At 40.9% G+C, this 23,878-nt stretch overlaps 1 protein-coding gene across 1 annotated transcript in view; it reads right to left on the bottom strand.

The window, feature by feature from the left end:
• Positions 1 to 6: 6 nt before the first annotated feature.
• Positions 7 to 23,878, bottom strand: part of Ap2b1 (adaptor related protein complex 2 beta 1 subunit) — a 124,247-nt gene continuing 100,375 nt past the window's right edge. Inside the window, exons 18-21 of the mRNA XM_023703155.1 lie at positions 13,360 to 13,444; positions 12,368 to 12,454; positions 4,654 to 4,808; positions 7 to 199 (exon numbers count right to left, since the gene is read on the bottom strand). Of these exons, the coding sequence (XP_023558923.1) occupies positions 125 to 199; positions 4,654 to 4,808; positions 12,368 to 12,454; positions 13,360 to 13,444 (402 nt within the window). The 3' untranslated portion in view covers positions 7 to 124. The remainder of the gene's footprint in view (positions 200 to 4,653; positions 4,809 to 12,367; positions 12,455 to 13,359; positions 13,445 to 23,878) is intronic.

Genomic DNA, 23,878 nt, shown 5'->3' with positions numbered 1-23,878 from the left:
CTACCTTGGTGGGTGGCCTCAGTGTGTTTGGGTTTGGATTCTACACAGCAGTACAATTTCTTCCAGTTAAGAGTTCTTGGCTTGCACCGATCACAGGGTGGCAGGAGGGTACTGGACCAGTTTATTAGTTTTTCAAAATGCTGTCGTAGACCTGATAAATGTATTGAGAGACTTCAGGAGCTCTACATTTCAGCGACAGCTGTCAAGAGGAAAAGGAGAAGGAAGATTAGTATGGATGTTGGCATAACTCTGAAAGTAGCCAAACATTCAGTTCAAGAAAACTTTTTTTTTTTTTTGGCGGAACTGGGGATTGAACTCGGGCCCTTGTGCTTGCCTGGGAAGTGCTTATTCCACTAAGCCATCTCTCTGGCCCCTCAAGAAAACTTCTGATATAAGAGATAACCTTTCACTGATGGAGTAGCCAAACAAGATCATGTTAATAAATGCTGTGGAGTCTACAATTCCAGTTTCATCAGTGTCAAGTTGTGATGTGTTTTTACCTCCACCCTTTGTGGGCCTATGAGGTTAAGAAGTAATGCACACTAAAAACACCAACGCCTCTGACTGCACGGGCATAGCTGCTTCTAGGCTTTGCTCGGAGGTACAGGAATCACTGCCAAACGAACAGGCACACGTAGAGGCTCTTAACTTGGTGATGGTCAGTGTCAGGTTCTGCCCCAGCTTCTCAGTCTGACAAGGAGGATGGTTCTCCAGTCTCCGCTTCATTAAAGATTAGCTGCTGCTTTCCATAGGCCAACCAGTCTCCACTTTATAAGATCCCATCAAAATAAAGTGTGAGTTAGGAGGGTCCCTTCTGGGTTGCTCCACCTAGTGCATACTACTGAGGAGGGAGACAAGCACGGACAAGCACTTCTGTAAGCGGACAGCTATGTGTGTCGTCTTTCACTTTCTGCCTCTTTAGACAGGCAAAAGGTCAAAAAGATACTGGTTAACCCTGAATAACTGACATTCTAAAAACAAAGTAAAATAAAAAATAAACCAATTGAAGAAATGAACATCAAAAGACACTTATTTAAAGCTTTAATATGTTCCTGCCAGCTTGAATGCTGTACTATTGAGTGGCTTTTACCAGCCAGCAGGACTGTCCCATGCCACCACAAGTATGTTCAGTGCTTAAATTAGAAATACTATTCCATTAATATTGTCATTAATCCCCATTAAAATACAAATATTCCCCGTCATTTCACACATACCCCATATTCTACCACTTTCTGAAGCAGTCCTGTAAGTCCTCTTAAGTACTGTCTTTAGTTATACTGTTATGATTGGCTCAGTGTTCTGAACTGACACAGAACACTACCCTTTCATGGTCATTTTTTTTTTTTTTTCCAGAACTGGGGATTGAACTCAGATCCTTGTGTTTGCCAGTCAAGTGCTTATCCTACTGAGCCATCTCCCTGGCCCCTTTCATGGTCATTTTGGCTTTGAGGCAGAGATAGAAGTAGAATGGTGCCACATCCAGTGAACAGACCGGATGAGGGCATATCACAATGTTTTCACATGTGTGTCTTCCTCTTAGATGGCATCTGGTGACAGCAGCAGCATTCATCATGTTTTTTTTTAATCTCACTTCATAAAGACACTCATGAAAGAGGACTTCCAGGAATGTTTCAGAAAGTTGCAAGACCAATGAGATAAGTACTTTCAAAGTGAGAGGGAGTGGGTTAGGGAGATGGCTCAGTAGAATAAGCACTTGCCTGGCAAATGCAAGGTCCTGATTCAAACCCCAGTACTGCCAACCCCACCCCCCCAAAAAAATCAATAACCTTAAAAAACAAACAAACAAAAAACAAAACAAAAAAAGGGCTGGGGAGACAGCTCATTAGAATAAGTGCTTGCTTGGCAAGTGCAAGGGCCTGAATTCAATCCCCAGTTCCGGGGGGGGGGGGGATCTGTGAGGGGGAGTATTTTGAGGAAGATTAATGGCAATGTATCTTTTGTGTAATAATTTTTTAAAAAAATGTAAAAATTCCCTGTATATTTCCATATCACCTCATAGCTAGGACTCTGGGTTTCCCTTTGTATGGCTCCAAGGGAAAAGAGGCCTCTTCTGGTTCTTACACTTTTGAACTGCTAGCATTTAGGTGGCACATACTTTACAATCAACTCTCAGAAATGCTGTCCATCTGGATCCACCTAGGGAGAAGAGTCACTTGTCCTGCCTCATCAAAGCCAGGACTCACATATCCACTCATGTATAGTCTGGGACACATGCTTCTTCAACTGAACAAGTTATCTTTCCAGGTGAGACTTCCCTAATTGTAGAGATATGGCCTTGGCCTTATGGGATTAACATACCTTATTAATGGAACACGGTTGGAGGGAAGTGTTGTATCAACTTGTTTTACAGGACTAAGAGACTATCACTCTTTTTTTTTTTTTGCAGAACTGGGGATTAAACTCAGGCCCTTGCAAGTGCTTATTCTGCTGAGCCATCTCCCCATCCCTGGGACTACCACTCTTTATGCACTAGTATGGGATAAGCCAGATTTTGTGAACACTGAGCTGAGATCAGCTCACTAGTGTAACGGGTGTTTACAGCGATGGAAAGAAAGAATGGATCTGCGTGATTATTACGAAGTCTCACATACCACTTAGGGAAATGGATTAGATTTAGGTACTGCGATGAAAGATTTAGAATCTAGATGGCATTGTGGGCAGAGGGTTCCCAGTTAGCAGTTAGTTGAAGAATAGAAAAGAAGGCAAGCAAACATAAATGAATTTACCATTTAAAAATACGGGGGAAGATGGAAGGTAGGTGTAGCTAAAAAGGATACCATGAGGACAAAAATCTCACCATGTTATCTCTTCTCCTTTCTTGCCCTCCCCTTTCTTTTTTTCTTTCATGTGCATTTCTCTTGTGCTGAATTTATTCCTAGGGCTTAAGCTCTTATTATGTGCAGGCTCCTCTTCTGGTTTATGAATAGCTTCTTCTCTTTTGGTAGGATCATCTCAGTGTGACAGGGAGCTCCCATATAGGTTAATCCCACCATGAGCTCTGTCAGTATGGTGGCACCTCTGGGGGTTCTGTTCACCAGTAAGTGCTCAATGACCATAAAATTTATATCTAAACCTTTAAGTTCAGGAGCACTCTGCACTTTTAAGCATGTGCAGCACAGATTCAGCACTCTTTTACGGCCACCAACCCTGTATAGCCTAGTGCACCTCACACCACTACTGTAATGTAGGAATGGCATACACTGCTTCTATAAAGTGACAACTATCAGATACTTGGTGACTTTTTGGATACAGATACTTCTGAAGACCTCGGCAGTTCCAGGTACTCTTAAAGTAAACACAATGACCTGAATTTCTTTATTTGCATACCTGTGTTCTGGGTGCAATAAATATATTTTTCAGCGATCACCTCAAGAGTGTTTATAGGAAGAACTCACTATGCTATTTCTGGGGCTGGTGAGATGGCTCAGTGGTCTAAAGCACCTACTTAGAACAAGCTTAGCAAAGCACAAGGACCATGGTTCAATCCCCCAGCACCACATGCCAGCCAGCCCCGCCCCCTGGTGGGCTGATCTGGCCACACACACACACACACATAAATAAAATAAAATTAAAAAAAATAAACTATGCTATTTCTTTCTTTTCTTTTTTCTTTTGCAGAACCGGGGATTGAACTCAGGGCCCTGTGCTTGCCAGGGAAGCGTTTATTCCACTGAGCCATCTCCCCGGCCCCTCACTATACTATTTCTTACAAATGTGTGTGAATCTATAATTATCTCAGAATAAAAACATTTTAAAAAATATAAAGAAGAAGCTGGGTAAGCCCTTGTAATCCTAGCACTCCAGGAAGCTGAGGCAGGAGGATTACAAATTTAAGCTCAGTCTGGGCAATTTAGTGACAGGGATTCAAAACACACCTGGGGATGCAGCTCAGTGTGAATCCCTAGTAATACCCAAAAAACTCCCAAAAGGGGGAAAAAAAAAAGAGAAGAAGAAAAAAAGAAAACTTCAAATTGTGGCCCATGCACACAGTGGGTCAACTTCCGTTGATCTTAAAAGAGAGCCAACTACTGATATGTTTAACAACTCAGTGGGTGCCAAACTCCTTTTGCTAGATGCAAAAAACAATCTCAGCAGGTTACCTATGTACAAATTTAATTAATGTAGTATTTTTAAAATGACACACATAGTGGTTGAATATATAGTGGTTGCCAATGTTAGGGTAAGGTTGAGTCTGATTATGAAGGGACAGCAAGAAGTTTTTCTGTGGAACATGAATGATTCTGTGTCTGAAGGGTGTGGTGGGGGTGACGATGAATCGACAGTGGTGCCACAGTTCATGAACTTAATTCTTTCCATGATTTTATTTTATTTTTTGTGGAACCGGGGATTGAACTCAGATCCTTGTGTTTGCCAGTCAAGTGATTATCCTACTGAGCCATCTCCCCGGCCCCTCTTTCCATGATTTTAGTTGCAAATCAAACTGAATGAGAACCAATCAAACTCAATGGTTAGGTTCAATTCAGTTTGTGACCAAACTCGTGGGAAGAATTAGGTTCATGAACTGAGTTATCACTGTATGTCAATTAAAATAAAGGACTTGTGATGTAAAAACTGGTAAACTCTGAATAAGGTGTATAATTAACTGCATGTTGTCAAAGGGAAAGGCCTTACCGTATAATTGGGGTTTCCTGGCTGGATGCGTAGCTCAGCCAAAATCCAAATGCCATTAGTGAGCTTTAGGGATTGGTACAGCATGTCCTGCCCTTCCACATTCCTCTTGGCAATAGTATAAACATTGTTGTTTTGCAACTTGCTGGAAACAGTGTCTAGAAATACAACATCTTCAGTTAGAATCACAAACAAATGCACAGTAAGGTTCTTCTAACATCCTCATGAGGCACATGTGCTCAAGTTCTTTGACAAGTACCATCATGTGCCCAGGTACACCTTTCAGGAAGTCGTTTTCCCACAAACAGCAAATGGTGAGGAACAGGCTTGTGAAGTGTCTGCCTAGTAGACATCCAGAAAACAGCAAGACACACCTAAGCATTTAAAAGTGTAAGAGTTAACCTGCAGAGATTTAAGAGCTGAGTTGGCCTAAGGATTTATTAGTCCCAACTGTGTGCCAGAAAGGCTAATCTGAAGGGGATGAAGACAGAGATGAGTGTGTGGGGTGTATTCATTTCTGGAATGCTGGTCCTAGGTCAGTGGGGATACACAGACTGATGGGCAACTCCCCAACTCTCCTTCCCAAGTCATCACTATTTCAGTGTCTGTCACTTGGGCCTCAGCTGTCAGGATCAGAAGAGGATGCACAGTTGCAGAAGTTCCTCAAGCCAAATTTAATAATGTAGATACTTGCATTTCCCTTTCCTTCCTTCCTCTTCTCGTGTGTGTGTGTGCGCGCACACGCACACACGTGTCGCTATACATCGGAGTGAGGGTCTGCTTCAGACTTTATGGTAGGAGACAGACACGAGAGTGGGAAGGGGAATTAGAAAGCTCAAACTGCAGTACACATATATGTATGTACCAATCCCCAAAATGAATGTATTATGTGTTCAACACTTAATAAAAAAGACTTTAGGGTCCATCATGGCCCCAAATAAATAAGGTGACAAACAGTCTCAATAAGACTTCGAGAGAGACTGAAGCTCTACAAAGGTGACTGGGGCTACGCCCTGAAGTCCCAGATGCTGCTGCTAGTCACGGTGGAAGTCTTCATTGCTACTACTTCAGGGGAGGCACAGGTTGGTGTTTAGGCTCTTTCTCCTGACTGCACACAGCATGAAAGGAGACAAACAGAAATAAAGGTCACTTCTCAAAGTAGATGCTGCAGCACAGAGAAAGAGAAACTTTAAGAACAGAGATGATAAGCACTGCTTCTTTGTTAACTGTTTATTATGTTTATTTCTTAAGAGATTGCAAGTTATTCATGCCGACTTCAGGAAATAAGTTCTCCCACATAAAAATCTGTCATATTCTAGTGAGCTCTCTAGGAAAAGGTGTGCAGGATGGCCTACCCTCCTAAACGCAGGCTCTCAACCCAGGGATCTTGTGGAGTTTTCAGCATCATCCTTTCCACCACACTTGGGACACCACAGGTAAATGTCATCAATACCTGTGAATGTGTCTGACATGGGAGTTAGAAATGCCAGTGTGTGCAAAACACTAGCGACATAACCATCCACTCAGATAGCAGGCTCCTTCTGGAAGCACTTCTCAGCCTGAAGTCCCTTTCCCACACTTACCAGCAAAACTCTGAGGAAGATGTACGAAGGTGACATTCATTCTTTATTTTTACCACACTTAGTTCTTACTTTTCTTCTTCCATCTCCAAGATTTTAACCAACACCAAGTACAACAGTTACCATTTAAGGATTGGTTCTGTTTGAGGAGCCAAGTGTATCTCAGAGTAGTTACATGCAATACTGCTGGAGAAGGGGGCCTCCACAAGCCCTGCAATCACCTTGTGGGGGGTCAGACAGTTCTTGCTGTCTCAGTGAAGGTTACTAAGCTTAGAACAGGTTACTAAGCAACATCACCAGCAGGAGCTCGGCAAATTCTTCTGACAGGATTGTCTTTAAAGCATAGAGGCTTGTGTTATGTTATAAAAGCTATTCCTAACTTTCAAGGCCTTTGCTCTTTTCCATCAACAGAAAACACTCTAGGAATGTGGTTGAAGAATCACTGTGTGCACAGGTGTGAGCACATTCCACAAATATAGCAAGGCCCAGATGCTGCCAGACTTCTTACAGGTGCGCCATTTACCTTCAAGAGGCGAAAGACCAGGAACTGGGCTCTGTTCGCACTGAATGAACTGCGGCACTGCGATTGCCATCAGAGGACCAAAGGGGAGAAGGGCTCTACAACATGCATGTGCGCCCCTCTCCATCAGCAGCCCTCATATTTTAGATGCTAAGTTTTAGGCTGAAGATATACAGATATGAACTAATCAGATTGTGGTAAATACACTGATTACGAGTCGCAATGGAAACTGGACACAGGAGCTTCCTTGCCAGTCTGGATTAGATCTTTTTAGGTAAGACCACACCATACTTTTTTTTTGTACTGGGAATGGAACTCAGAACCTTGTGATTGCCAGGCAGGTGCTGTGCCACTGAACTACATCCCCAGCCCTTGAATTGAGGTGATGTAGCTTAGCAGCTTAAAAAGATTCCAATGTTTTTTTTAACACTGGAGAGTGAACCCATGGTCTCCAGCATGCTAGGCATATGTACTACCACTGAACTATAAGCCCAGCCCTTTCCTCCTGCCTGAACCCCAAGCAGCTGAGATTGCAGACCTGTTCCTCTATATCCCTGGCTAGAATAGACATCATACCAACTTTTTGTTTTATATACCTACACTCTGGAAAATAAGATGAAGTCCTGTAGTAGGGAGACTGTGAGAATGAAAGCGCAACACAACTTATTCTTCTCGTTTTCTCTTTCTTACTTATGGTCACATTTCTTCTGGCCACAGTAAGAGTAAAGAAGATACTCAGAGGTAGAGAGGAGTAGAGAACTTTCATTTGTGACCCTGCTTGGGCATTCAATTAACAAGTTCAAAGCAAGTACGTTCAGAGCAAATGAATGAGTTAAGTACTGTAGGGAAGGTTTCCAGTTTTGAAAAATTCTAATGGATGACAGGAAGTGCCACAATACATATAGGAAGTGGTGGGCATGGTCATGCATACCTGTAATTCTAGCACTCAGGAAGCTGAGGCAGGAGGATCCGTGTAAGTTCGAGGCCAACTCAGGCAACATAGTGAGCTCAAGGCCAGCTTGTACTACACATAGTGAGACCCAATATCAACAAACAAACAAACAAACAAACAAACAAACAAACAGAATTTGGCCTCTCCTAGTGCCGATATGTGAAGAAGTACCTGTTACCATGCTTAACTAGTGAAAACAGACACATCATGTCTCTGAGCTTTACAAAGTAGAATACTTGAAGATGCAACTTCTTATATACCTAAGGTAGCATTCCCAGGTATGTATGTTTATGTGTGTGTGTGCGTGTGAGTGTGTGTGTGTATATATTATTTTATTATATATATTTTTTTACTTATAGTGCATGGTCTACAGGATTTATAGGTTCTCACTAACTACGTAGATTGGACCTGTAGTGATCCTCCTGTTTACAGCTTCCCAAGTGCTGGGATTACAGGTGCACACCACCACGCCCAGTCTCAATCACCCTCTCTGCACACCCCAGGGGTGGGGCTGGCTTGGCAAGCCCAGGGATTGAACCCCCAGTCCCGAGTCTTCCTAAACAGAAGCTTTAATTTGCTAAGCTACCTGGCCAGCCCTCCCAGGTATCTATTAACCTCAATTGCTGCTGCAATGGTAACAAGTAGAACAAATTCAGACACCCGTAGAAGACATCAGTGCTGGGAAGAAGGGGTCTTGTTTACTGGTTTCTTTCTGGTATAAAATTTTCTAGTATTTATAACTAATGATACCATAAACACTGTTACATGTACATCTTTCTATTAAGATCTTGGGCCAGCCAAATAGCTCAGTGATTAAAAGTGCGCGTGCTTAGGCAGACGCAGGGGCCAGGGGGTTTGATCCTGGGGCCTGCCATGCTGACCCTGCCCCTGGGGCGCGCTGAGATCGCGATTGAGACTGGGCATAGTGGCGCACACCTGTAATTCCAGCACTTGGGAGGCACAGGAGGATCATTACAAGTCTGACCTATGTAGCGAGAACCTGAAAAACTCTGTAGACCCTGTATTAAAGGGTCTACATTTCATTTTTATTTTTACTTTTTTAAAAAATAATTTATTTATTATGTGTGTGTGTGTGTGTGGCCAGCTCAGCCCACCAGGGGGCGGGGCTGGCTGGCATGTGGTGCTGGGGCATTGAACTGCAGTCCCTGTGCTTTGCCAAGCTTGTTCCAAGTAGGTGCTTTAGACCACTGAGCCATCTCACCAGCCCACTAAATACATTTAAAAAAAAAAGATTTTACTAAGACTTGGGAAGAGGGTTTCTTCTCTAGAGATGAAACAGCGAAAGTAAAAGCTCGATGCTAGGCTGGTAAGTCCTTTAAGACTGTGACTTCCTGTAGCCCTCAGAGTGTTCATTCCATCTGTCACCCATCTTTGCTAGCACAGAAAAGCTATTTTAAGTGTTGCTGCTATTGTGATTAGGGCAGATCAGCTGGAAAGAAGGTTATTTTTAGCTCTCAGCTAGGCCTAGGGTGTTGAATAAGAAGGGATTAAACCTGTAAATGCTCCTGTTAATAGAACCATCAAGACTGGAAAGAAGCCAGACATGGTGGTGCACACCTGTAATTCTAGTTTGGGAGGCTGAGGCAGGAGGCTTGCTGGGAGTCTGAGGCCAGCCTGGGCTACACAGTGAGCTTAAGGGCAGCCTGCACTACAAAGTGAGTCCCTGCTGCCCCCACCCAACACTGGAAGGAAATGTAAAGCCCAGGAGCTCCACACCTGGGTGGAGTCAAAAGAAGAACGTTAGTTTTAGGAAGCTGTCTCGCAAGATTAGCAGTGATATAGTGTGGGAAAATGATGGCACTGGGCTCTTGGAGAAAACAAACTGTTTTTCCTTGTGTTCTATGTGCTCCACTGTCAGAGAATGGCTTGTCACTGAAAAACCAGTTCATTTGGTATTTAGGGCACCTAAGGCAGAGAGGAACTGGCACGAGGCCATGGCAGAATAAACGAATCCACCCTAAGGACTACATCACTTGGAAAGAACACAGCCTCACTTGAAGAAAGGCCAGGCACTTCCTTTCTCAGGAAATCGCCATCACCAAAGTGCAGTAAGGGTTCGAAACTGACCAGGAAGCAGGGGGATCTTTTCTTTTTCTTATTTTGGCAGGCCAGAATAAAGTCCTAAGTCACTCAAATTTCTATTTTCTTTTTTGAATAAGCAAGTCCCTTTCAAAGTGGACTTCCAAAATGAAACCTGCTTTCCAGTTACTCTGACCTTTGTTTGCTGTCTGTAGTTCAGCACTTCTCAGATCATGTTCAAGGAACAATGGAGTTCCAGAAGATGTTAACAATAAGCTGAGTGCGGTGGTACACACTTGTAATCCTAGCTCTCGAGGCTGAGGCAGGAGGACTGCTGTACGCTTGAGATTTCTATACAAAATAGCTTGGTTGACATACAATATAAGCTGCTATCTCAAAAAACCCAACCCAACCCAACCCAAACCAAACACACTTGGTGATTTAAAATTCCAGTCAAATAAATTCAATGAATACTGAGTTAAATGTGTTTTCTTCAAAAAAGGACTTCTCAAGAGTTTTTAGTGTGCCAATGTGAAACTTTTTTTAAAGAGAGTGATATCACATGTTTTGTTTTTTTAATTTTGGCCACAGAACTCCCTTTTCTGGGGAACCAGTGCCTCAGGAACATCGTACTTGAAATGTTTCCAGTGGACCAACTACCATGGGGTGACATTTAATACAGAACCTGGTCTCTCTCAAGTGGGGAGGAGAGGTACTTTTAATGGTGATTAAAGAGGTCAGTAGCATCATAGGAAAGCTGACAAAAGGCAGGGGGAAAAAAGAGCTATCAGTCAGGTTTCAAACCTGTTAGTTGGGCTAGGGAGATAGCTCAGTGACATAAGTGCCGCCTGACAAGCACAAGGTCCTGAGTTCCATCGCTGGTACCCCTGCCACCTCCCACCAAAAAAGCAACATAAACCCATTAGCTTGTTTCTTTAATCTAATGGGACCCTCTCCGGTTCTCAGCTCTAGCCACTGTAGATTCAGCACCCAGGGACTTCCAAGTTGCTCATTCTATACAAAGCTATTCCCCAGCTCCTGTGCTCACCTCTGAGGTTCATGGCTAACCGACTAGTGAGCCTCAAAGGTAGGGACAGATAACACTGTCACTTACTTAAAAGAGTACAGCACACAAAGAAGAAAATCAACTAATTATTTTGATGGAAATCACAGAAAACTCTCCTCAAACATCTCTCTATAGAGGTTGAAGGGATGTTAGACAAACCTTATAAGAAGTGAGCCTGTGTCTACAGTTTTTATTTTAAAGGACATCAGGCTGTCTTTTAGTCAGGGGATTCAGCCCCCTGAAGGTCTTCAAGAATTATTACTGGATCATCATTTTTAAAACAGGCATTGTAGAAAGAAGCTTAGCACTATGAAGCTGGATTTCAAAAGTGCTAATATAAAAAGAGTTTTCTGAAAAGATGAATATAGAAAACCAAAATCAAAAGCTGAAAACAAAATGTCAGAATGAGAAGACAGTATGTAAATCCAGGCCTGGTGGCGCACACTCGCAATCCCAGCACCTGGGAGGCTGAGGCAGGAGTATTACCACTAGTTTGAAGCCAGCCTGGTCTCCAGAGTGAGTTCAATGCTAGCCTGAACTTCACAGTGAGATCCCGTCTCAAAGAATAAAACAAAAACAAAAATCACAGATCAACCAAACAAAAGCCTCCAAAATTCCAAAGGCAGCTTGTGTGGTTTTTTCCTCTATCTTTTTATACTGTACTGCCTCTTTGCCCCAGTGTTCTGCTCCAACTCAATGCAAAGATGCAGAGTGCTGGAAGACCCTGTGAGAACCATCAATGCAGAGAGCAAAGAGGAGGCGCTGCCCAAGCACCAAGGCTCACTTGCCTTCCAAGCCAGAAAGACAAAATTGCACTAACGTCTAAATGTGTTTGTGCCTGTGTGTAAAATACAAAAGGTAGAACTCTGAACAGAAATATTCCAGTAAAACAAAGCCCTACAGATGACAGCTGCTATTGTTTATTCTCTTAGGTTACCCCTTTTTACGTTCTATTACAGTAATAAACCACAAAAGGTTCTGGAGATTTTTAATGGTGATTAAAGAGGTTAGCAGCATCACAGGAAAGCTGACAAAAGGCAGTACAAAAACCAAACCAAATCAAACCAAAAACCACACAGAACTATCATCTAGGCTTTAATCAACCATGACATAGTCTTTCATTATAAATAGGATTCTAAGTATAGGATCTCAGAAAGTCAGCCACTTTTCCTCCATTATCAAAAGCTGCTATATAAAAGACAAATGGTCCCTTCAATTTTTTTTTTTTTTTTTTTTTTTTTGTAGCGGGGATCCAACTCAGGACCTTGGGCTTGCCAGACAGGCAGATAAGCCATTAAGCTATCCTCCTGCCCTCCTCCCTTTTTTTCTTTTTTACTTTTTGAGACACGGTTTCACTATGCATTTCAGGCTGCCTTGAACTCACTTTGTAGCCCAAACTGGCCTAGAATACGCAGGTCCTTTCAATTTTTAGGAGAATACCTATCATCAGGAGTCACTTCCATTACTTCATGCCTGGTATGTTGAAGACGATTAACACATCTTCAACCACTGAAGCACTGGGTAGGCGAAGATGAAGGTGAAATTTAATTATTACGTACCAGCATTTAAATGACATTCCTTAATCTGAAACTGGAGTTCATTTTCATTGGGAATATCCTTCCATGTTGCCAGGAAGACTTGGCGCTCTGTGTAGGGAAGGAAGCACAGGGGCAGGGCAAATGTGCACAATCTGTTACATTCTCATCTTTGATGCCTTGCACCACTTTTCCTGTATGCTGGCTCTTGCAATACAGCTAGCAGAATTGGAGACAATTTTTAGCTGGGCCCAGGTGGTATATCCTCCAGGTCCATTAGCTCCACATCAATAGCATTCAGATGCATTGGCAAAGAGTCTACTTTCAGTTCTGGCTCTTTAGTTTTCCTATTTGAGTGACCTTGGCTAAGTCCAGTGATCCTATATTGAGCTTCAATTTCCTCACAGATAATTTTATCTGTCCTACTGTAAAGTTCAAATAAATGCCAGTACAATTTAACAGGTACCAATATAAGTTAGTTTTATTGGAGGTGGTTTCATAAACAGAGGAAGAGAAATGCCAAAGGTCACATGGAGTACTAATGGTTTATTATTACAAAGTACTGAATTCTTGAGCCAGTTTGAACATAGTACAGGGTTAAGTGCTAAATTTATGTGCTTCACCCCATTAAGTCTTATAAAAACTATTTCTGTTTTGCAAACTTGGAAAATGAAATAGAAAAGCTAATCATCTTGTCCAGGGCCACACAGTTAATAAATAGCAGAACTAAGATTCAAATTCATATCTTCCTCACCTCAAACCTCTTACTCTGCATCTTAGGACACAGATCTGATTGGCTTATGCAGATAATGGGCATGGTGATTTAGAGACTAATGGCAGAATAGCAAAAGGCCACTGAGACTTGAGCAGATAAATGAGCAATTATTAGGGATTTAGAATATTTTTACCCAATTATCTTTAAGCCTTACAGTAACTTGTGCTTCTGGTTATGCTCTGTCTGACATTCAGAGGAAGGGCAAAGGTATATTTAGCAAAGGACAGGAGGACAAACTCACCCATTTTGCCATCTTCTACAAAAAGTACATTGAGTGGGATGAGGCAGCTGAAGTAGAAGACATCAATATTGTTTTTAACAGCCACCTGCCAAGAAAGCAACAAGGGAAAATGAGGACATCCTAGGAAGCCAGGTAGGAGGGAAAGAACAGTGGTGCGTCTAGAAGTCTATCTCTTGACTTTCTCTTAGTCAGTGCAGGCCTCCTCAACCAGGCATTGCAGCCTATACAGTCAAAAGCACATCCACCCTTCCTTATTCCACCGACAAAGCTGTGGCCACCTGCGCTTTACCTCTCTCCAGGAGGGCTCTCAAGGCACAATTCCAATGCCCAGAATAATGTATTTACCTACTTTTTCTACAATTAAAGTATTTTTTAGTTGACAGTTGCTATGATTACTCATACTAGGTTGCTATCACTTACCAGGTACCTACTAATATTATTTCTATAACTATCCCAAACAAAGTAGGCATTATTCACAATCCCTTTCATTTTACAGATACAGAAACTGATGTTCACAGTGACATAACATCCAGGGATATAGAATCAGGGTACAGATTCAACTCTGTCTTGATCCTAAACCTGGGTTACATTTCTTCCATAATTACTACTGCAATAATTCCTGTAATTATACTTTTTCAGATACAAGTTTTAAAGTTATTTCTCTTATAGAATCTTGTTTCCAGGTCCTATCAAAAAGTTTGTTGTATTGAACACTGGACAACTTGATGACTATAAAAAGGAAAAGACTTTAGGCAAGTCAAGAAATTAGGTTTTGGGACCATGGAGATAGCTTGCCTGGCAAGCACAAGGTCCCAAGTTTGATCCCTGGTACTATAAAAATAAATAAATAAATAAATAAATAAATAAATAAATAAATACAAATTAGTTTTATTCTCACAATACACATGCTTGGGTTGTGATTTCGCATGGTCTCTTAATTCAGAGCATGCTGCTTTTAAAAATGCTATACTTGGCATTTTTATTTGGGGCGACACTGATTGACATGACTCAAGAGGCGGCAGACTGCACTGCATAGATTGTAAGATGCACATATGAAGATGAAGGAAGAGAACTTGTCGAAACTATCACCCCATCAGTTCCTGTCACCAGTGACATTCCTACCTATGCTCTTAGCACTGCAAGCAGAACAGTTCTCTGGGCAAGTTTTGCAATCAGTAACTATTTCATCTTATTTTGCTCTAAAAAAATAAGCAAAAGTGCTTGTTTAGTACCACTATTCTTCCTCTTATTTTTTTTTTTTAATGGAAAATGTCTGTACTTCATTTGCATATCTATCTCCCCATCAAAATCTTGGCTATGAGATCCAAACATCATCTTTCTGATCCACCTGCAGACCTTTTACATTTGTTCTTTTTCTGACTGAAACAGTACCTTTCCTTCCTCTTCCATGATTGTTTAGCTCTGTCTCCCTGACACAGTCTTTCTGATCTCTCTCCCTGGAGAATCCTTCTAATTACCTTTCTAGTAGCTTGTGTTCTTAACCTTCCAATTATCAAGACTAGGAGTTTCTAACCTGTGTCACAGAGCCCAATGCCCAAAATGCTGAAGCATGATTCCCAGAAAGACAGAGCAGAGTGAAAGGACCACAGACATCCTTTAAGACTCACCAGAGCACTACCTGCAAAGACTTATTCTAGCTGTGGACTTCTGGGAAACAGGTATTTTCTAACTCATCTGGTACTCAGCAGATGAATTAGAGAAGAGAATTCATATTTCAAATAAGGGCAACAAGGAGATATTGAAGTGCCAGGCGCTATAAAGAGCGTTTAGAAGTGAAAGCTGGGAGATGGGGTGGGCTAGTCATGGGTCATATTACAGTGTCTAGTAATATGTGAGTGACTAATTACTAATGACTAAACATTTTCTCCCCTTATGATGTTGGAGACTGAATTCAGAGGTACTCTCCTACTGACTTGCATTCCTACACCTTTTTAGCTTTTTATTTTGAGAAGGAGCTTGCAAAGTACCCAAATGAGCTTGAACTTGTCCTCCTGCTTCAGCCTCCACAGTAGCTGAAATTATGCCCCACTATGCCTGGTTTATTACTCTCATGAAGACAAAGCAGTCATATTTCAAAACATTCTCTCCACTAATATTTATAATATTTATTAATGCTTGTCTCAGTTACTCTTCCTTGTTGCTGGGACAAACAGCCGACACTCAAAATTAGGGAAGGAAAGGTTTATTTAACTCACAGTTACTGGAGGTTTCAGTCCATACTCAGCAGGCTCCAAGACAGAGTGACACATGGCAGACAGCAACCTCTCATGGTGATGGCAAAGAGCAGAGAGCAAATGGGAGGAGTAGCAGCAACAATGCCAACAGAGAGCAAGTCTTTCTCCCTTAAGTCGCATTCTGGGTATATGCCCAGGCTGGGTGTAGTACTCACACCCACAGTCCCAGTGGATCATGAGTTAATCACAAACTTGAGAAGTCCACCCTATGACTGCATGAGGCTTTGGGGGCTCAACTAGATACAAACTGTAACAATGCTTACTATGTCCTAAGCATTTGAGTTATTAAGGATAGGCAGAGAAAATATCTTTGTCCTCCACAGCGGAGTGGTTCTTAACCAAAGACATATCGGCATCATCTAGACAGGGCCAGGGATACAGGCCAGTGGCACAGTGCCTGCTTGATAAGCGTAAGGTCCTGTGTTTGGTTCCTGGTTAGATGGTTAGATAGATAGATACCATCATCTAGATAGCTTTTTCAAAACAGATGCCAGAGACTCAATCTATGGGAAAGAATCACAATTTCTAAATCTGGAACCAGGCTTGAGAATTTTGGGAAATCTACCTAGGCAGACCAATCAGATAATAATTAGAACAGTGCTGAAGAAGAAGCCAGAATGACCCCATAAGCACCCTGTCCTGAGGAACCACTATTCTGATCAGTGTCCTTTTCACAATAGAAAATCCATGAAATACTCTTGTAAGAGATGCTAGACTAGGTCCTTTTGATAAACAGATGAAAGCCAAGACCTCTCTTGCTGAGAAATGAACATAACATGTAATATTTTGACATATAATTTCAGTGGCTTCAAGACAATCTGAAGACCATCCCAGGACTTTTGCTCTACTCCAGACTAATATCTTGAGAAAGGGACACTCTACCTAGAGACAGCAGACGTAGGTTTTCAGAACAGTCTTAAGAGTCAGAATATCTGACTTCAAATCCTGATCTAACACTTGCTAGCTGCTGTGACTTTAGGCAAGTAGTGCTCTGATCAGTTTTCTGTCTGTGAAAATGAGACCACAACAGTATTCATATTCAATTCATGAGGATGTTACAAGGATAATGAATTAATACTTGCAAAGTATGTAGAACAGTACCCAATCCCAACAAATACTACAGCAACTGTTTGTTCAGCAAAGAAAAACTCCCTCTACTTCATCTCCTGTTTTATGGGAGGAGAGTGGGTACAGTACTGGGACTGAACCCAGGACTTCTGCACTCAACTGTATACCCAGCCATTTTTAATTTCAAGACAGGGGCTTGGTAAGTCTTTGAGTTGCCCAGTCTAGGGTTGGACTTGTGATCCTTGCCTCAGACTCCCAGAGTACAGGGACTATAGGCATGTGCCACTGCTCCCAGCTCTCTTTTTCTTTTTACTGAGACATTTTCATAATTAAGGATAACCACATTAATCTTACTTGAAATCTTTTATATACTCAAATTAGTATTACTATTATCAAAAATAGATGGCTCGCTTGGATCAGTTCCTGCCCACCTCTGCAGACTATTCCTTCATTTCAAACCTATCAAAATTACTGTTTAGTCCTCTAATACTGAAACTCATAGTTCTGAGCCTTTAAAAAAAAATACGGTGTTCTTTCCACTTATTATATTTTTCTTAAGCTTTGCCTGTGTGGAGAATATGTATTTAACTTAAGATCCAGTTCGGTCCTGAGATTCCTTGGGAAGTTCTAACCCTTCCTCATAGCACCCAGCGCAAGCACCTCTCTGACAGCAGAGAACTGTTTACACCAGGCTCAACTACGATGAACTCTGTGAGTACAGGGACTGTCTTCAGTTCACTAGTATATTGTCTGTCTGGTTCAAAATATATAAAATTAAGAAGATGGTAAATAAATGGAATGAAATAACAGCTTGTCAATTTTTTCTAGCTCCAGCTCATTCATATGTTCATTATTCCATCAGGAACATTTTGCATTGAGCACACGGATCCTCAGTGAGGTAGGGATGAGGGATGCGAGGATGTGAAGGAAATTTTAATTTGAATCACTGAGCTAAAGTAACACTGTATCTAAGCCTAAGGAAGAATAGCATACTTAGTGGATCACAATCCAAACAATGTTAGAGTCACCAAAAATACGTCAATCATTCTTTGGATGTTTAGGCAAAATTAAGACCCAAGAGAAAACAGAGCTGAAGGTAGTTCAAATCCCTAATTGTGATGATGACTACTCTTGAAAAAGCTGAATCGGCCTTATACTGATTAAGAAAATGGGAAGGGGCAAGGCAGGAGTTCCTTGCTTTGTTTTTTGTTGAGGTGCAGGTCTTACACTGTTGCCCAGGTTGGCCTCAAACTTGAGGTCCTCCTGTTTCAGCCTCCCAGATAGCTAGGATTACAGATGTGTACCACTAGGCTTAGCTTCTGTTTTATTTTAAAGTCTACTATCCCAATAGGTTCAGAATGTGAAGATACAATCTAGAGAGGATGGATAGTGACTTTCCAAGAGTTTAACTGCATGCATACCTAGCTTGCCTATGGGAAATCAATGAATCAATCTGTCTGTCCACCTGCATGCCTGCCTGCCTGCCTACCTACCTCCCTACCTATCTGCCTACATAACTCTTCACTTTGAAAACAGATACCCCAAAAGGAACATGTCCAAAATAAACTCTTCACCTCTTTGTGCCATCCCCAAATACAATATACTGCTGTCTCACCAAACTCAGCAAGTGGAATACTGCAAAACCTTTTAAAGTATCCTTACTTAAAAAAAAAAAAAGGAATAAACAATTACATATTTTTACACAGAAATTTAGAAATCACTGACTGCCCTTGTCAGATACAAAAGTTACACTTGTTATATAGGCCTTACTTTATCTTGGTCTTAACCATCCAGCAGAAAAGTATAAACACAAGGTATAAAAAGCAAAGCCATATTAATATGCTGAGCTGTAAAAGGCTCAAGTCAACGACTTCTGACACTGCCAGTCCTACGGATAACCTACTATTATGGATGACTAGACTATATTGGATTATTTTGCTGAATTCATGTACCTACAATATTTAAATGGCAATGGAATACCCATCTCTGACAACTAAACAAAAAAAAGGGGATACAAATGAAGGACCATTTTGTATCTGCATATACAAAATAGTGAAGATAGACAGCTACTTTCTCTTAATTCAATGAGAAGAAAGATTTGTACCCATAGTGTTTGGACAGGATATCATGTCTGCACCTTGTACTATGAATAACAACAACGAAGACAAAAATATGCAATGTATTAATTATTGAAACTGTCCTACAAACTAGTTTTGAAACTGCCTCACTGCTATTTGTTTCTCAATAAAATTAATAAAAAAATAAAAAATAAAGTACCCTTACTTCTGCATTACTTCTTCTTTACCCATCCCCTCCCTGTAAAATCCTTCTACAACACCTAGTTTTCCAGTCTATTCTCAACACAGCAGCCAGAGTGATTTTTAAATTTTTGCTCTTCAATTTTATTAGTATATATTTGCAACACACAGTAAATACATTTATCTGGAAGAAACGGTACATACACATATTGTATTTTCATCTCTGTTCAGTTTTCAGGCAGTGATCTTAAAATGTAGGTCAGCTCATAATACTCTGTTCAAATGTCTACTGATTTCCTATTTTACTCAGGATAAAACCAAAAATAAAGAGCGGCCTGTTACCTCTCTGATTTATGTGCTGCTATTTCTGCCCAGCACTAGCTCCACTCCTGCCACAGGAGCCTGCTGCTGCTGCTCCTTGCGCATTCAGGCATGCCCCTACTTCAGGGCTTTTTGCTACTTCTTTTTCTTTTGTCTGCAATGTTTTCCCTTTGCATGGCTCCTTATTGCCTCCTTTGGGTTTTTGCTTTAATCAAATATTATCTTCTCTGCCAGAATTTTCATGATTCTACTGTATTCCTAAGATGGCATCACCCAACCTCCAACCCTAGGAATCCATATCCTAATCCTTGTTTTACTTTCTTCCACTATCTTATCCTCATTACTATCTGATTCTGTTTTTTATTTTAATTTTTTTAGTTTACTGCTCGTCCCAATGTAACATACCTCACTTCCAGCAGAGTATAAATTCCATGGAGATTTTTTTCTTTTTTTTTTGATACCGGGAATCAAACTCAGGACTTTGTACTTGCCAGGCAGGTGCTTGTACCACTGAGCTATCTCCCCAGTCCAAGGAAGAGATTTTTGTTTATCACAGGATTTTCAGTTTTTAAGACAGTCATTGGCAGAAAGTAAAGTGAGTAAGAATTATTACAAAATATAGTACTCAAAAGATTTTTGAGTTCCCTCCCCCTACTTTTTTGGCGGTACTGGGAATTGAACTCAGGACCTTGCACCTGCCAGGCAAGCGCTTATTCTATTGAGCTATCTACCCAGCCCCTTTTTTGGTTTAGACAAGATGTGAACTTAGTTAAAAAAGACAGCACTTCTCATTTTCCTCGTGAACTTCCCCTGACAGCAAAGGAAAGTATGGACACACTGAGGAGGAAGCAGGAGAAAGTCTGGGTTTGGCATTAGTAGTTTATCTTAAGAATAACATTTTTCTGAAGTTTCATGAAGTGAATTTGTTTGTTTAAAAAAGGAAATATGCTTCTACTTTTATCTCTGAGTAAAATGACGTTCCAGGAAAATGTACCACTACAACCTCTTTAGCTTCAAGTATCCTTAGCATGGTGGGGCGTGACAAATCGATGGTTCTTACAATTAATTTAATTGAAGCCAGGCATGGTGGCTTATGCCCATAATCCCAGTTCTCTGGGAGGCTCAGGCAGGAGGATGGCAAGTGCAAGTTTAGCACAGTATCTTAGTGAGGTCCTGTTTCCAAAAACAAAGGCCCTAGGCCCAATCCCCAGTGGGAAGCAGGGTAGAAATAGTGAGCTGAAACTGCTTAAATAATAAAACAGAAAAAATATTGTGCATATTGTGAGCAAAAATATTTCCAGTTTCTGAGTGTGTACACTATATAAAATACACTTCCTACTGTAAGCTGCAGTTTAAAAGTATAAAAGCTACAATATTCACATACCAAATAAAAAGCAGGGAGGAAATGGTTTCAATGAGCAAAGAAGGGAATGCACACCTACGCTCCTGCTCTGAGGATGCCCAAGAAGCAGATCACCTAGTCCGTTTCTCTGGTATGCCACACACACTGTGGAGCCGTTACAATACAACACCTCTTATTGATACCTCTTGGGGCATCAATAAGAAGAGCAAATAGAAATGATTAGAATGCACTCTGAAATACAAAAGCAGGCTACAAGTGCTAATAATAATGTTTTTTAAAAGTTGCTTTCAGTGGCTGCTGGGGAAAGAGCAGCTTGTCAGCATGAGCCTGCACCTAGCAATTAGTCCCCTTCCATAGTATGGGAAGCCTGTACAGGAGCTGCAGCCTCCTTATGCTGCCACAGCTGGAGATGAAGACGCTAAATTAATATTCTAACCTTGTTTCAGTGTACTCAAAAGTACTATTAAAAGGTATGAGATGAACTCAGACTGACCTCTGGCAAATGAGGGCTCTTACCACACTTTTTTCCAGAGGTAAACAAAGGAAGAACTATCACAAGAAACATGTCCAGCATTCACCTTTGAGATTGTATCATCTATTCTGCCATGACGTCACTTGTGACCTTTCCAAGGCTTGAAAGGGTATTTTTTTCTTTTATTCCTCTTCTACATTTAGCTTTTGGAAAGATTATTTGCAGGCTGGTCCAAGTTAGGACCAGGCAGTGACGCCAACCATCTCTAGTTTTCTGAGGAACGATGATTCAGATGTGTTTTTTAAGCACCTCAAACCCAGTCAACAGATCCTATGGGAATGGCTCTGAATGACAGATTTTTAATGATACCAACTCCAACTGTGTGATATATGTCAGCTAAGACTAAGCAGAAGTGGCCCTTTCTGCTATCCGTTAGACATAAATTGATCTGCAGTTCTGCATTCCTAGTCAATGCCAAAAATGTCTTCCATCTTACACTGCAATACTGTGTTCCATTTCAAACCCTACTGACCAATACAATAAATTATCTGAGAATTCTCTTTAGATATCCTGACAGAACATAGGGTTTATCTACAAAGTTTGACAATATGAATATACAAATAATCATGAAACCCTCCACAGAAAATATCAATATATTTTCCTTCTAGTATTAATTACATTTAAAAATTCTTTTAAAAAAGAGTATTGCTAAGTTGCCCAAGCTAGCCTCAAACTTGTGATTCTCCTGCCTCTTAAGCAGCATGTACTGACATGCCTGGTTGCTACTTACATTTCAACCTGAATGTCACCTTTAATTCAATTTTGAAGCTAAGATTAAAATAAGAACCTTCTTTCTATATTCTTAGTCCATTCCATAAATCAGGTGGATTTACAAGGCAGCAGAGTAGCCCTTGAAACAGTACCAACCTGCTGTGCATCCCAGGATATAACCAAGCCACGCTTGTTTATTCTCAAGAGATGTTAGGACACCGTCCACTGTTAGTAGCATGTGGACAGTGGAATCCTGAAGAGGAAAGATTCGACAAGTTCTGCTCCTCCTCACAGCAGCAGAGGTTCCATGTCCCTAGGCTAATGTTCCCATGGGCAATAACATGCATTTCAGCATTTCAAGTTTTTGTATTTAAGTAGTTCTCAGAAACAGAATGAAAAGCATTCTCAGATGTTCTCTAACACTAAGTCCTCTAGTAGCACAAATAATGACTGGCCTTTAAAAACAATGAGATTCTAAGGGCCAATTTCGTTTAGTAGGCCTTGTTTTAAGAGGAGGTTAGCAGAACTCAAGATGCTGCAACTCAAATACTAGAACAATAACATCTGCAACTGTCATCCTGCCAAGAGACCTACCTAATCTTAGTTTTGCAAAACTCTCAAAAGCTATAGACCATGAATGAGAATATATGTGGATTAAATTTCAGAATATCAAAGAGAAGATCAAGATTTTTAGGTGGTATAGATATACATTAGTTAAAAAAAAAACAAAAAAACCCCTCATGTTAAGCTATCAAAATTCTGATTTGGGCAGGAGTAAATCAAAATGATGGGTTGTTCCCTGGGAGAAGTTCATATCACAGCAGAGTTGTAATTACTGAAATCAGCTTCTATAATTCTTATTTCAACACAAAATAGATTCTCAAGTATAGCATTAAAAATAGTTCACCCAAAGCCATTAGTGAAGTTATCTGAACTGTAGATATTCAGGCTAAACTCAAACCCTCAAAATCTCAACACACACAGACAGCCAGAGAGGTGACAACTTGGTCCCAAAGTGAGTTTCAGCTTAGGAATCTCAACTTTGTACTTCTCAAGTCTTAATGTATAATCACATCTCTTTCTACCAAAGCAAACTTTCTCATGGCAAGCAAAGAAAAACCTGGAATTGGAAAGCACTAAACTATTAACTTCAAACTTTTTTTTTTTTTCTTTTAAAGTCAAACTTAGATGCTTTGAGTGTCATCTGAAAAAAAATTTCTTACAGCAAAACACTGAGCAGTGAGACAAAATAAATATCCCCTAGCAAAAGACCACTTTTGGCCTTTCTTTCAAAGTTAGCCTTGAGATATACATCTCTACCTCTGTTCATGTCTATTTTATCTATCTTTGTGGGCTAGGGATGTAGCTCAGTGGTTGAAGGCTTGCCTCACATTCATGAGCCCTGGGTTTTATCCCCACCATCAGAGAGAGAAAGAGAAGGGCAAATGACAGAACGAGAACACACATCTTTTCTTTGTTTATGAGCTTGAGCTTCCAGATGTACTTCCAAAATAATCTTAGGTTCTTGGGATTTATATCTGATTTAATATACTAATATCAATAAACATTAAAGAAAAAAAAGCAATGGCTTCTAATGTTTGCTGTACCCATGTGAGAAAAAAATGAATTTATGACTGCAATACTCATCTTGAATTTGGAATGAAGATCACTCCTATCCAGGGAAAGCATATTAAGTTAGAATCCTTAAAAAGACTCCAAGATTACCAAGAGCAACAGGTAGAGATTATAGTTAGGGATATTCTACTAAGAAGAAGAACCAGCCCTGTTCAGTTGGTTCACAAACGAGATTAATGCTATGTGAGAGTGTGGTACACTCCTGTAATCCCAGCACTCAGGAGGCTGAGGCAAGAGGATCATCACTGTGTAAGGCCACCCTGAGCTGCATAGTGAGTTCCTGTCTCAAAAAACCACAACCCCCTCTAGCAAAAAAGAGAGATGTGGGGCTGGAGAGATGGCTCAGTGGTCTAAAGCACCTACTTAGAACAAGCTT

This window comes from Octodon degus, unplaced genomic scaffold (assembly GCF_000260255.1).
Source record: "Octodon degus isolate 3935 unplaced genomic scaffold, OctDeg1.0 scaffold00164, whole genome shotgun sequence".
In the NCBI taxonomy this organism is placed as follows: Eukaryota; Metazoa; Chordata; class Mammalia; order Rodentia; family Octodontidae; genus Octodon; species Octodon degus.
The sequence above is the reverse complement of the archived record's forward strand: the minus strand, read 5'-3'. Positions and strand labels throughout refer to the sequence as shown.